General features: G+C 40.5%; 1 protein-coding gene across 3 annotated transcripts in view; it reads right to left on the bottom strand.

Annotated features, from left to right (window-relative positions):
- The window catches only part of MTA1 (metastasis associated 1), an 88,177-nt gene that overhangs the window by 41,524 nt on the left and 31,450 nt on the right, over nt 1-15,203 (bottom strand). For all 3 annotated transcript variants that reach the window (XM_075508100.1, XM_075508101.1, XM_075508102.1), the window contains exons 6-11: nt 15,066-15,129; nt 9,118-9,235; nt 7,400-7,502; nt 3,847-3,946; nt 2,210-2,398; nt 1,011-1,085 (exon numbers count right to left, since the gene is read on the bottom strand). In XM_075508100.1, the coding sequence (XP_075364215.1) occupies nt 1,011-1,085; nt 2,210-2,398; nt 3,847-3,946; nt 7,400-7,502; nt 9,118-9,235; nt 15,066-15,129 (649 nt within the window). The remainder of the gene's footprint in view (nt 1-1,010; nt 1,086-2,209; nt 2,399-3,846; nt 3,947-7,399; nt 7,503-9,117; nt 9,236-15,065; nt 15,130-15,203) is intronic.

Raw genomic sequence — 15,203 nt, 5'->3', positions numbered from 1 at the left:
ATGCAGGTAATATTTTTTTACAAAGTAATACAGAATTGATGCAAAAAGGAGTTCTCATTTGTCCCAAGGATCCCTCTGTAATTTAAACAGTGTTCCAATCAGAAAGAAAATGGTAAAAATCATATTACAGACCAAGGTGCCCAAATATAGCACATGCCAAATATTGGTCAATGCCTTAGGCATCTAGTCTTTATCCCAGGCTGAACTTCCAATGAAGCAAGTTAAGGCAGAACATTTTTATAACTCCAATTTTTCTAATACTTCAAATAGATGCCTAAACATAATACTGATAATTATAATGAAAAATCCATTATATATTTCTCCCTTCTTTTAATTAATTTTCCCATTAAATATTATAAGTAGTTTTCAGCAACTGATACTCTGCAACATTTTGCATGCTGCTTGCATTGTGCTTTATTTAAGGGACCAAGCAGCCTTCATATTTAAACAAGTAGAGATAAAAATTATTGTAAACACTAGGCAAAGTTGATTCTCAAGTACAACGAGTCTGGGAATTTGAGCCATCAACGCTTCCCAGACAAACTCTTTACTCGCAGTGCTTACATGGGGGAGCCTCTGTGCATCTGCAGTCAAAGTCATGGGCAGGCAGAGGTGGAGAATTAGCATGGGTCCCTGTTGTACAGCAACTGCCCACGCCCCCGTCATGAGTCAAAACTGAAGTTAATGCTGACCTTGAACTCTACAGGCAAAAATTAACTGTATTCCCTTCCTCAAACTGCTGAATTCCAAAGCAGACATTTGAAAGCTCCAAACAAAGGAAGTAGCAGCAAACATGAAAAGAAAGCACAAATGCCAATGCTACATGTTTGTACCTACAGAATGGCTGATGAGTTCAGTGACGAGAAATTGTTCGGTGCTTCAGATTGTTACAGAACCCACCTATTGGAAAGGCTGAACCCCAAGAGGGAGAATAAAGCAACGATGTTTGGTTTCAAAGGCAAGAAAAACATCTTCTGTTAGAATGAAAGAGGTGATTCTGACTCTCTTACCTGCTGAACGTATCTGTCTGTAGTTTTCCACATATAGTAATATTCTATTATGCTTGTTAAGGACTTCCACGGGAGCTAGGGACATAAAGGAAAAGCAGCAGTCATTGCAGGAAGCTGTCACACAGCCTCACTGAAATTCACAGGATTCCTTTGACAGACAGTTTATAGCAGAGTCTTGCAACTACTAACCCTCCTAACAAAAAAAGACAGTCAGTGTCTGAATCTCCTAAGGGCATTAGATGCACATGGGACCCATGTTAAATTAAATGCCCTTTCAAAAAATAGTGCTTTCAGTGTAGAAGTAGAGCAGGTTCCAGGTAAATCTTCATGCTGCTTTGGCTCCACAGTAAACCATTCAAGAGACACACACAATATGGAAGGGAGCCCACTGGCTCAGACTCTCTCTGCTTGAGCAGCAAAGACTCGAGCAAGAGCCACAACTACAGTGTCACAGTTCTGATTTGCTTGGCTTCTATGGAGCTGGCCCATTAAAAAAAAAAAGTAATAACTACTAACAGAATTGTGCCCTGCCAGCTCTGTTCTCTGTGCGAGAAGCACAAGGATTTCAACAGGACCACAGAGAGTGTTGTGCTGTTTCCAAGTCCCTCGGTCTAAAAGATTAGAGCACAGGACAAGTAACACTGAAACTACTTGTTTTGTTCCAGAGGACTCAAACAGCGATACAGTGAAACTTGGCTCTCTTTACAGTGCTCCATTCAATCTGCAGGCTGCGCACCTAGGGTGGAGCTTTGGCCAAACTACAGGACACTTCCCTTGGATGCCCAAGATTCCTTTTTAAACCTTTCAAAAGGCCCTTTCTGAAATTGCATTATAAAAGTGACTGAATTTTCATGTTTCAGAAGGCCCAGTACTTATTCTCCTCCAAACACAAATTAATCTACAGCAGCTAGGCTGTCACAACACTTTCCTAAATCCTCCCTCAGCTGTAGTGGAGCAGATGATTTTAAATTAACGTCTCTAAAGGAAAAGCTATCATCTGTGATTTGAAATTCTGACTGTACAACAGGCTGTCATCAGTACGAGGTCTGCCTTTCCCCAATTTACAGCAAGACACATGCTCCAGTTCAAAGCCTTATTCTTCAACACGAAGGAAAACAACACAGTTTAGACAAGATGTAAACCAGCTCCATCACCGATCAGAACTGATCACAATGTGGGTCCTCATTTTATATACTTACAAAATCTTGCTGAATGTCAGTGAAATCTTTTCCATATTTTTCCAGTGCTTCCTCAAAGAGGTTTGCCTCTGAAGCAGACCACTCCTCCATCTCATCTCTGCACAAGACTGGCCCACCTTGTGGTACGAGCGCAGAGATTGCCTTGGAAATGTCATAGACATTTTTGTGCAAAGTGTCCATAGCATGGAACTATATGGTTGTAAAAGAGAAAGATAAATGTAAGGACAAGCATCTAGGGGGGAAAAAAATGCTTAACAGTGAAACAGCAGTAACAAAAATTCTGCACCAAGATTTGAGGGTGCAGTATTCTATACCTAACACAAAGTCACTAAAAACTTGTTCCAACCGCAGACTCACTGTGATTGTCAGCGTACAAGTCTGAAGTTCACTAACAATAGTGGGGTTTGTGGAACATGAGCCCTTGCATATCAATAATTTCTACTTAGCTGCTCACCAGCACCACCACTGTAGCACTACTGTTAAGAAAATGCACATGACAGAGCCCCACTCACCCCAGGACTGAGCAGCCCTGTTTAGGTACCATCCACAGATGGGACATGAAGATAGAGGTCCGAGGACATATTTTCTAATAAACTTAGCCATGCACTTTCTTTGTCAAACAATCCTCAAAAATTGCACATAAGAAAAATATTTAAGAGCAGCAACACATGCATACAGTTCCCCCAAAGGCCAGAAATCCCCCAAAAGATTCAAGTCAAGTCACACATCATAGCTGAGTAGGAAGAAAGAATTACTCCCAGGAGCAATTACTGCTCAGAAAGCTGAGCTACGACTGTCTGCAACTTGTGATTTACAAGGACTGAGAACACGTTGCGGGGGAGGAATTGGTATTAGTAAATGAAAGCTTAGCTTTATTTCCTGGTTTCTGTAGTTTTAATCAGGATGTTATTTGCTTTTCATCATACCAGTTTTGTGCACGTGCATAATTAATCTACAGTGTTCTATGCTAGAATTTGTTCTATATATGGTTTCACATTATTCCAGTTATGACGTGAGGCTTTGATAACAGGTCTCTGGAGACTTCATAACTTTTATTCAAATTTTCATTAAACTTTCTCTAGCACAGAAGTTCAAGTTTTCCCTTTCCTCTATCTACTCAGAATCATTTATGATTATAAAATATTAACAATGTCACCACTCCTCAGGTACTCTGAGGAGCTTGTCAAAGAGAAGAATTGGATCAACTGAAATTTCTTATCTGACCACAAGCTCTTCCCCCAGACGATCTTGCCCAAGGATGCCAGTGACAGTCTGGTGTTGGGGAAGTGATGAGGAGTGGCATTATAACATTGCAGACAGGCAGATAATCATTTGCATTCTTCTCAAGACAGCTACTAAGCCCATGCAAGAGATGGGCTGTGAAGCATGTCATCAAAACATTTTAATAAAACAAAACAAAAAAATATCTCATAGAACTACCCATGATGGATCATCGGAGGCACAAGGCCAGAAAAAGTTACTTCATATGTAAATAAAGGGTTCCTTTACAAAGACAGGATCTGCTTCACAGCAGGCCACAATTACAATCCATCTGCCCCCCTCTCTTTGCCAACTGTTATTGCTGAGGTGAATATTTTGTGTCTCTCAAAAACTTAAGGTCCTCTTAAAAATCTTACCAATGTGATGTCCCTAGAGGCTGCTGCAGCACTCATGTGCAAACTTGGCTGTCTGACAGAACTACTGCAATCTAGTGCTCGGGCAAACGTACCAACAGACCTGAAAGAAATTAAACAGAGCATTAACTTTGCATGCAAAACAAGCATAAATATAAACACCCAACCAACACTTTTTGAGATAGCAGACTCCATTTCTCAGTAACAAGATTACATGGTTTGGCGCTAGCTCTGAACCAGAGACCAGTCTCTTCAGATGTGGTTTGTTATTACGAACACTGTACTCTACTTAGTTCATATGTCCAAAGAGGCTTAGGCATAGGCGGGGAAACAGTGAAAGACTCAAGGATCGCAAACGGGGAGTTTTGAACTACTCTCTTATCCCCTATCTCTCAAAAGAATTAAGCTTTAACAGAAACTGAGCGCAAGCAAGCTTTATGAATGGCAAAAGTCTTTTCCACAAAGGCAAGAGCAGCACTGCATTGTCCAAAGGTACAGAGACAGATGACAAGACCAGACAGAAAAAAAATGCAGCAACATAAGCATTTTTCCTAAAAGTTTCAGGAAAATTAAAAACAATATTTATTTTACAATATAATATAATATGACATATATGTATTATATAGCCCACATAAGAATACAGCAATTCTTGAATACTTCCCAATGCCAGCCATGCCTGCTTGTGAGACCACAATCCCCATGCTCCTCATTTTATCCCTAAAGAAATTAGTCAGAGAAGCCTTTAAACAGGAACATTGGTTCCAGTTATTCCTACTCTCCTTGCCACTTGCTACGTCACATGGGTGAGACACTTGTGCTCCTGCACAGTGAACTGGAGTTGAACTCCTCTGAGCAATTATAAGAACAAAAAAGGTGGTGGGGTTTTTTTTTTCCTTCCACTCAGATCACTTCCCCAAATTAGTTGAGCGCACAGAGGAACCAACTAGTGCCAAGCAGTGCAGGAGTAGGAAAGGTAAATGCTTAAGCAGTAGTTGTCACCAAATCTCTGATTTTGGCCAAAATCCAAAACAGCTGCCCCCACCCAAGTTTCTGTGGCAATTCACGCTTCGCCCTCTCCCCAGCCTTCCAGTCACTATCCCGCATCCCTGCTTCACAACTCCCCCGTCTCTAGCTTTAGCTGAACTAATACTTTTTTTCCTGTGTGTGGCATTTAGCTATAAACTGGATGACTTTGCTGATTCCAGACTGAAGCAATTTTTATACTGATCTTTTCAATGATTCTCGTTACAGCAAGCACGCTCAAGCAGCTGTATCAGCAAACCTAGTGGGCAGCACTGAACAGCCAGAAAGCACTACTAAAACCAGCTTCACCACCAAAAGCCTACACAAGGTGGAAACCCCCAACACAAAGCAGCTCTATGGTCACCAACCCACATGCAAACCCCCATCCACCAGGGCGCTTCTACCCTCTTGCTTCCTGCTGGGTCTTCCTGACACCGACGACAGAGCACTGTGTGGCTGAGTGGCAATTTGAATCAATTCTGCTGAAAATTAACCCAGAAAACAAAGTTCTTAGTTTTCCAGTGGTGTCCTGTACTTCACTTGATTAGAAGCAACTGTGAAACCGCAGCCTGGTCAAGAAGGGTCCCATAAGAAGCAGGAACACCTTTTGCTGGAGATACTCCAACTCTCCCCATCATTCCATTTGTTTGTTCTGCATCGCTGGTGGAGACTATCCTCTCCCCACTTTCATCCATTTCCCTATGTCCATCTGACCAAGTAGAATTAATCTGTTGCACATAAATCACTTAGTTCAGCCAGTTTGACTTTACTGTTGGCACAGGTCAAGGGAAACAGCAATGTATCACATAAGCGGCACAGTGAAACTTCTAAGAGCCTAAATTTTATGGCGATCCTTTAGTGTAGCCAGAACACTATGAACTTTATGAACTTTAAAAAAGTCTATACCACAAAAAGCATGTTTAACCAAAGGCAAAAATGTATTAATGGATTCTGAACTGTGAGATTTTCTTTAATCTGGACTGCAGTTAACATTTTTAAATTCAGCCAACACAGTTTCACTCTTGGCTCCCTGTTACTGGACTCGCAGACAAGGCCCAAGCAGCCATGCAAAGGTTTGCAAGTGCTGCAATTCAGATTAGCCATTTTTTAAAATTTTGGCCAAAGTTCATAATAATGGCAAATTTAATCTTCAAAGTACATAGAAAAATCAATTTGGGTGTGTATTTCTGAGTATACACATTTCTCATCTTGAGTACTTAAAACATTGCATTTCACAATCTCCTTCATTTATCTCAGTTCTTTTTTTTTCCCCTAGTATTTCCCTGAGCTTGTATCATTCAGCACGTTGAATACATTTACTGCTATTTGATAAACACACCCTCATTGCATCATCGGGCAGCTTCAGTCAGAACTGGAGGGCCCTGTCCAGGCAGATTCTTACACACAAGCTCTAGCATTGCCTCTCTGGCGAGCATCCCATGAACGTACCCCACAATGGGCACAGCAATGCCATGCTCAGGAAAGTTCAGGAGGAAATTCAAAGCATGATCACTCAAGAGGGGTAAAAACAAGAACAAAAAGGCTGACAGAACCAGGGCCCAATTTAACAGAGTATCTGAAATACAGGTTTAACTCTTTTTTCCAGGGCTAAACCCCTTGGCTGAAGGAGGCAGCCCTGCAAGTCAGGGTCCACATCTATCAGATACAACGGCCAATGAGCAGAACTTCAAGACTAGCAAACCAGATACTACTAGCAGCTTGTAACTTTACACACCCCTTTCCTAACCATATCCAATGATAACTTTTACCACTGACTAAAAACATCAAAAGGTCCAACTATCCACCTACTCGTGCCACTTTCCTCCCACACAGTCCTACAAACTTACCTAAAGGACACAGAATTTGGAGAGTGTTACCTTTTTTCTTTTTTTCAAATTATTCAGTCACCAGTTGCTATGAAAGCCTAAAATTTAGTATAGGCTTCTGTTCATATAAATGCATACCAATGAGAAAGTTCAAGAACATTTTAAAAAGGAGAAGTTGATCAACAAATTTTTGGGCTGAAATAAAAACACACATTTCACCATCTGTACAGACTTGCAGGGTTTTACTTTATTGTGCCTACCTGTTGGAATCTAGGCATTAGAAAGCATCCATGCTCCATCAAAAACACTTTACCAGACTTCCTAGCAAACTATTAACGGATGTTAAAATGTCACTGGATTTGAAAAAGGGAGAAAATGGACAGAGTAATGAACTGTCAAGAATTTAGTTCACTAATCCTTCTGCATGCTGGCCAAAGTATTTGAAAAACCTCAACAATTACAGGATAGTTTTTACATGCCATTTGCTTTTCTTTTATGAAAGTGATTAAGTTGTAAATCTCACTAGCTGTTCCTAAAGTCATGCAATTCCCAGGAAGGCACGTAAAATGCCCCATCATTTCAAAATGGAGCAAGTGAATCAAGCAATCAAAACCAGCATTCACACTAATAAAGCAAAAAGAGTATCAAAAGTGCTTGGAAGAGGTATTAACATTTACTTATTGAAAGGAGAGGTAAAATGCTCTTACCGTGCTACCACCAGGAACTGGTCTATCTGCTTGTCTACTAGCGGGTTAAAGGCTTCCCAAACTTTTGTTTCAAGTTTTGACTGATCTCTTCCATCATCCTCACCTGATTGAAAAACAAATTAAAAATGCTTGGTATGGCTGTTTTAAAATAAAAGTACTTTCTAGATTTTTTTATCTCACAATAATTGAACTGCTAACCCATTTCAGTTACTCTGCCTAACAGGCCACTGTGAAAATCTCATTCACCTATTTGTGTGTGACAATTTCAGCTTGACAGACACAGCAACACAGCTCATCTGAATCGGGCAATGAGATTTTCAAGAACTGGTTTCAAAGGACACATGTCATGGGAAACAGAGTACATCCTTCTCCCAACTAGCCAGTCTCTCCTCAGCCCCTGTCCCCAGCTCCTCTCTTTTTCTCCTTTATCTTGCTGCAGTTCCAGGAAAAAAGACACAATCCCAGCTGCTCTGAGCAGGCAAAGAATAGCTGGTTCAACTTGCATCAGCTGCTTTCTAAGGGGGAAATCATGGCATCAGACTCTCTTGCTTTTATTTTCCTGACTACACCAACCAAAATATCCTGGAAAAATACAGGAGCTACGGAGACTTTTTTTTTCTTTTTTCTGCTCCCTTTAAAACATCTAGAGATTATCCTTCTCTGAAGCCCCATGTTGGCCTGCTGAGGGAAGAGAATGCCTTTCAAATTAGTTCATCCTCACTTAGGAGGCTTGCCCAGCTGCTGAATAAATACCAGTTTCATAGACAAATTAAACAAGACTCCTGACCAATTTGTTTGCCTGTTCTAACATGAGGCTAACAGTATCAGCAAAGCTCCTAAGCAAAGACAGAAGCATCTCATTGCTTTCACCATGTCTGCCCATACAGTCTGGAGAAGGTCCTTCCAACATGGGTCACAACCCCCACTCTCTTAGAAGCATACTGACAGACCTTTCCCCATGCATTACATGGGTCTCAGAAAGGAGCAATTTGATGCCAATATTCCCCATCCCTCTCAGTTTTTCCACCCACTTTTGGATCTGCAGGGTAGCCCAAAGGCAAGTCTACAGTTAGTTACTATTTGGTAACCAGTACCGGTTACTGCTATTACTCCCTTTTCCTTGGGCCAGGGTCCTCGTGGTCCTACCGCTCCATGACACAGTAGGGGCAGGCTGAGGTCTCACAACACATTCAGGCCAGCAAATTCTTCCTCCTGCCTGTTCTGCAGGTGAGAAGTCTAGGCTGGCAGCCAACACGTGGGATGGGGAGAGGTCTCCGAGGAAAGGGCACCCAGTAATAATGGGCAAATTGATGAGGGGAGACAGCATTTAATTGGCAGTAATTTGGGAGGGGTTCTTCTAGGGAAGTGAGGCTTGATTAAAAACACAAAAGGCTTTACAGATGCGATGGAAATTTGTGTTTCCCATGGAAATTCTGAAATCTCTTAATAAAAAGAGTGCAAGCTCTGAGAGAGCCAATTAATTCAATTTGTTTCAGCAACTTTTATGATTTGGACAAACGCCCACTTGAAGACTGGTTTGAGATATAAGTAATTGCATTCAGCAGGCAACAGCTTCAGTCACCAACAAACTAGGCCATCATTGTATGCATGACCGGGCAGTGGAAACCTCCACCTTCCACACCTATGCAGGCCGCACACATAAAAGTGGCCACATTTGACATGGCCTCTTGACAATTTAAATAAATTATGGAAATTACCCTCTTTTAGTAAGTCTGTTATATCTGCCTGGTATCTGTTTCCGACTCGAATCTCCCCTTTATCAGCGAGTAGGGTCTTTTGTTGAGGATCGTATACTAATGAATAAAAGAAGAAATCCTAAAAATAAGAGCAAAAAAGTAAACAGTATTATTAGCTTTTACTTTCAGCTTTGTGTACAAACTAGCAAGCTTTTACATTTTAAGTTTGGTTTTATTACCTATATATAGATTTTAAAATTGGGTGAACAAACAATAAATGAACCACCAGTTCTAAAACCCTATGTTAAACACTGCCACTTTCTTCTATATTATAAGCGTAACAGCTCTCGTAAAAAGCAGCCGTTCCCTTAATATACAGTCTTTGAAGTTGAAGCAAACAAAGCTCCTCTTGCACAAACAAGGCTCAGAAGGGCCGGGAGATAATTTTTAGTAATATCAGCTGTTTCAGAACACAAAACTGCACTTTCCCATACACCAAAATAGCAGTACTAGATGCTAGTGACTTATCCACACAGAAATATTGGTACAAACTAAAGCGTAACTTCAGAGTGTTATAGCCATACCAACAAAACACTCCATAGAGACATGAAGCCCCAGACAACATCTGTGGCCTCTGCTGGATTTGCTCCAGTATGTCAATGTCTCTCTCATGCTGGGAGGCCCAAAGCTGGACACAGCATTCCAGAAGTGGTCTCAGAAGTGATGAACTGAGGGGATGAATCCCTTCCCTCCATCTGCTCGCTACACTCCTGCTAATATAGACCAGGATATGCTTGGCTTTCCTTGTCACAGGGATGCACTGCTGACCAACTTCTTGTCGACCACCATCTAAGCTTAAATCACCATGTTGCCTTCTGCTTGTTATTGGGAGAGGGGTAGCAGATTTGGCAGCAGCAGTAATTAGCTGCAGGTAGGAATATATTCATTTGTTGCTTTTGTTCAAGTAGATGAGAAAAAGGCTAAAAAAAGCTGCTTGGCTTCTGTTACCTGGGTGTGTAAAATTAAAGCAAGGAGTCATACCAGAATGAGAATGTCCTGCCAGGGTGGAGAAAGAAAACAGCCAAAATTTTAACTACTTAAAACCGCACAGTATAAGTAATTAAACTTTTGTGTATGGATAAGTACTTAGCTATAGCTATTGAGTGACACATCGGAGACCAGGTATGCTTCATCAAAGTATAATGTGGGATATGGGGCAGGAAGAGAGCTCTGGTAGGACATGAAATAACAGACCTTTCGCAACCTCCATCCACAGCAACACCGTCACCAGGAAAGTGAAGTGTTTCTGAACAGAAACACAGGATGTGCGATGCGCCGTTTTTCACAGGTTTCTGGCTCATTTTCTCTTTCCCCATATTTCTGTGTCAATAGCAGGCACCCTGTTTAAATACATCTCATTTCATGCTCACCTCATTTTCCCTTTCCCTATATTTATATGTGTCAACAGCACGCAACAAAAATTAGGACAAAACCAGCATCAGTTTCTAGCCCTGATCATCTTCATGAAGAGGTGGCAAGGGAAAAGAGAGTCTCCCAATCTGTCATACAAAGCCCAAAAAAGGAATAATCGCTGTGAGTTTCCCCAGTAACATGGCAAAAATTCTGTGGGTTAGGGCTTCAAAGGTACATACTAGTTCTGTTCCCCAGCCCTGCACATTACACATATTAATCTAAGACTGATGCCATAGAGGTAAGGTCTCCCGTGTTTTCTTTACATGTATAATGCATCCAGCATCCAATTACAGAATTTAAGAGTGTTAAACATGGTAACTCTGTACTTGCTGCTCCAATTTTAATAAAAATCAGCATTTTTCTGGGAAGAGATCAACATCTACGGAAGGGAGGAAAAAAGCCAGAAAAGAGCCAAGCAAGCCAGCCAAAACTGCATTGCTATCTGAGAAAGCTACTGCACAAAAAGGTATCACCTATACAGCACAAGAGGCAAGACAGGAATTCACACCAATCTCCTCCAGCAGAAAACATGCCATTTCCCCACTGTGAAAGAATGAACTCCAAGGGCAAGAACAATCTCATGTTATGTCACGATAACAGGATAAAAGTCATAGCTAACACTTGGCAAAATGCTGTTCCAACACCCAGCCAAGTCAACTGGAAGGGTTGTCTGTGGTTAGGTTTGGGGTGGGAGAGATTCGGTTGCTTCCTAAATGAATGACATTTTTGACAGAATTGATTCCTACTCCCACAGGCACACCAGGGTCAAATTACATCAACCTACCAACAGAAGGGAGCTTCAGAGTACATGAAAACTCATTTATATTATAGCTGTGTAAAGAAATTGGGGTGTCTTCCTCCCAGACATACACAAAGTTCAAGGTATTACAATATTCTGATAATGTATTGTTGCATAAATAAAATGTAGGAAAAGCTTTTGTCTTGCAAGCTTCCATGTTATAAATATAGTGTTTTATTTGTTACAGCTCCAAAATATCTAACTGTAGGACAAAGTATATACAGTGCAACATTAATGCTTTTCAGGCACGTTGCCCAGCAAATACGCAAACCAAACACTGTAGTATAACAACACAGTGGGTCCCAAGGAAGGCCAATTCTACAGGTGATTTTTTAATACAGTCTTTCTTGGCCAGGGAAAGTCATTCATCATGGAGGGGTTTTCTCCCATGGTATTTGACTGTTATATGCCCTACTGCTTCTCTTTCATTGATTATCACTATGAATTTTCACTACAAAATAAACCCCATCCTTCTGTACCAGTCTCAGGTCATCTTTTTGTATCTTGTCCAGATTTGTCTCAAATCAAGCAGGTTCAGCAAAAGAATTAAAAGCCTCTGTGCTCTTCTACCCTACCAGAGCCTCCTCAACAGAAAAAACATGAAAGTTTAGGGGCTCAAGTGCAAATACAAGACAGACGGTAATCCCCAGAGGTAATGCAATACCACTACCATCTTCCCCCATAGAAGCATGAAATTCAGGTCACGGAAACTGAGTGGGATTTCTGAAAACATTAATAAATGTCAGTTTAGTGCCAATGCAAACTACAGTCTAAGGAACAAAGCAGATCCTTGTATACTCTAAAGCGTGTGTGAACCCTTGATCACCACTACATGATAAGAACAATTTTGCAGAAGGGTTTCACAAGAAGAGTGATGTTCACAACAAAATAACATGGCTCTTCAAAATCCTCCATGCTTCTTTTAGCTGTCAAAACTGGGTATGCCGAGTTTGCAGCAGTGAAGAAAAAGAAGGGTTTTCTCTTTTAATTTCAGATCTCAGAAAACACCCAGCATGTTTGGAAAAATTAAAATGACCTGCCAAGAGTTAAAATTAAACCATGACTTTCTACTTCTCCAAAGTGTTATACAGACACATATGCTCAGAGCTTCCCTACCCAAGCCCCTAAGCTACCCGTAGGTACAGCCAAGAACCAAAGCCACTAAGAAAATGCAGAAGAACTGGAAAAAGAAAACAGGCTCAAAAGTGAAAGTACAGTCCAGAAATAGTGGTTAGTTCATTACAGCTTGCAAACTTACTTTCATGAAGTCAGTTCGGGTAAAAGGGGGGGAATATATTTTTAACTATATAGCATTTTATTTTTAGGGCGGGTACCAAAAGGTACCAAAATGCCAGACATTTACCCAGCAGGCAAAATTCACATAAGCCTCTGGATATATCCTAGCAGGGCAGTAAAATAGACAGTACATATAAACTAGTTTCCTGCAGAACAGGGAAATGCTTTTGCCATAACTGGCTATATCCTTCTCATGATCCCCTAAGAATTCAGTATCTACAGGAAATTTAGGTTTTCCAGTTGCTTTTTTTCTTTTTCCTCTTATTCCTCACTCCTGCTACAACTCAATTTTGCCAGGCACAGTAAAAAAGTCACTGCTGGTCCCCCTTCAGCTCTCTCTCCAAATGTAACAGAGCAATCTTCCTGAGGAAGATGACAGAGAGGGGGTGGAAGGAGGAAAACAGAGATAACATAAATGTAATTTCGCTATGCTTATCATCTCCCTAAAAATTTCTGTCTGCATGTTTAACCTCCTTTCGAGGCAGACAGCCTTGGGCTGAAAACCTACTTTTAGTGGTCGTAACATACAAGAAATCAAATGACAGATTCCCTAGAACTGCTTAGGCTTTATTGACAGAAGCCATTTAAAAAAAAACACAGAACATTTTGAAAGCAAAGAACAGATTAAGAACAGGGGAGAAAAAAAGAAGAAACAGTTCAAAACAGTACCATCCAGCACTATGAATTCACCAGGCAACAACTACCTCCTTTTCTTAATCTCTTTACCCTCCACCCAAGCACATTTGTGTTCCTGAGCTTTTAATTTCTTTACCATCTGTCCAAGTTAGTTTGCACCACAGCAAAACACCGTGCTAAGCGACAGGACACATTCAGGGAACTCTCTCATTCTGTGAAATCTCTAAGTGCCTGCTCAGTTTTAAAAATAACCCGCATCACTCATCTTGCATTTTGAGAGTTCAAAAGGATGAAAAAGAGAAATCTCTTTCTACTCCTATATCTGCAACTGAGCTGTTGCATGATCAGAGAAAGCCAGTTGCCTTCTCTGTCTCAATGTACCTACCTGTAACATTAGTGACAATAAAAATGTGTTGGGAGCAATTGAGAACGACTACTACTTAAAAGTTGGGTACTAGCAAATCTAAATTAATTTCCGTTTTGATTAACTTTTGCTTTCACATTGGCATATCCTAGGCTGCTAGCTGGTAACAAGCATTTCTGAATACAATGGCCCTTGTTTGATGCGCTGCCATTTGGCAGCCCTGAGCAGACTCAACATGTTTTTGGTTTCACATTCCAAAGAGAAACCCGACTATATAATCCCTGTGCCTTGTTTAAAATTCTCTTAAACTAGAGTATCAGATTAATTTTAATCTTATGCTTAAATAAATACTAAAGAAAGCTAAAAAAACATTTAAAAAGAAAGCCCAACTATGAGACAGACTACAGTATGCTCCTTGCAAAAAATGACCTGTTTTCTCCTTGTTTCTTAAAGGCCAGTAATGACCGTTACCCTACTGGTTTTAATTACAAGATTTCCTCTCTTGTATAACATTTTAATGTTTTCAAATGCAAATGTAATGCTTGCAGATGTATTCAAATAATAATATACTGAAATTGTTTGCTAATCTCCCAAAGTAAAGCTCCCAGATTGTCAAATTCCAAGACTGTCTAACCCAGCTGGCAGCCAGAGGTCTAGCCACAATTAACGGTATATAAATATATTTAAAAGAATTACAATTGTAATTTTTAAAATCCCAAAATACCTGAAAAAGTAAACCCCAAGATTTATATTCTGAATAGTGATTAACAGTGCAACACAGTTCTGTTTTATGTGTTCCATCTGAAGTACCTTTAAATAGCCAGATTGTGAAAATTTTTGCAGGACTCTGAAGTTAACTGACAAGTAGTTTTTCAAGGACCTAAGTGTCTGTGGTAGCATATGAAGACTACAGGTAAACAACAGTGAACTCAAAAAAACAGGGAACTAAGCTCCTCAGAAATCTAAGGCGAGATCAAGCTTAAACCATATTAACATAAATCTGTCAGATTCCAGGATAAAGCAAATATATAGAAATACAGCTTGCTGGCTTGCTCCCTCTTCACATTCACTCCATCTCCCACCCTGTCTTGTCTGGGGCATGAGCCTCCAGGTTTGAATTTTCAGACTGCCAGGCTGATGAGCAAGTAGGGCTCTCTTAGGGAGGAGAGGCAGCTTACTGTCACAAGGATGTAAACAGCAGCTCTGGCCCCTAGATCCATGAAGTTTTATATCAGAATGAAAATCGTATGCAGCCTAAAGCTTCCCACTGTCGATGCCCATACAGTACATGTAGAAATGAAAGAACCACCTTCTTTTTAGAAAACTTGGTGAAAGGCCACCAATTCTAAATTGTGCCAGAATAAACTGTTCAAGCTTGACAATTCACAAAAGGGTTCATACCTCCCGTTCCAGATATGATTTAAGGGATTCTGTCTCATTTAACAGAGTAACGCTGCATTTGCCTCTAAAAAAACAGAAACACATTTTATGAAAAAACATCTTAAATGCTCATGTGATTCACAAGATGGTATTACTGAA

Source organism: Mycteria americana, chromosome 7 (genome assembly GCF_035582795.1).
Source record: "Mycteria americana isolate JAX WOST 10 ecotype Jacksonville Zoo and Gardens chromosome 7, USCA_MyAme_1.0, whole genome shotgun sequence".
Taxonomy (NCBI): Eukaryota; Metazoa; Chordata; class Aves; order Ciconiiformes; family Ciconiidae; genus Mycteria; species Mycteria americana.
The sequence above is the reverse complement of the archived record's forward strand: the minus strand, read 5'-3'. Positions and strand labels throughout refer to the sequence as shown.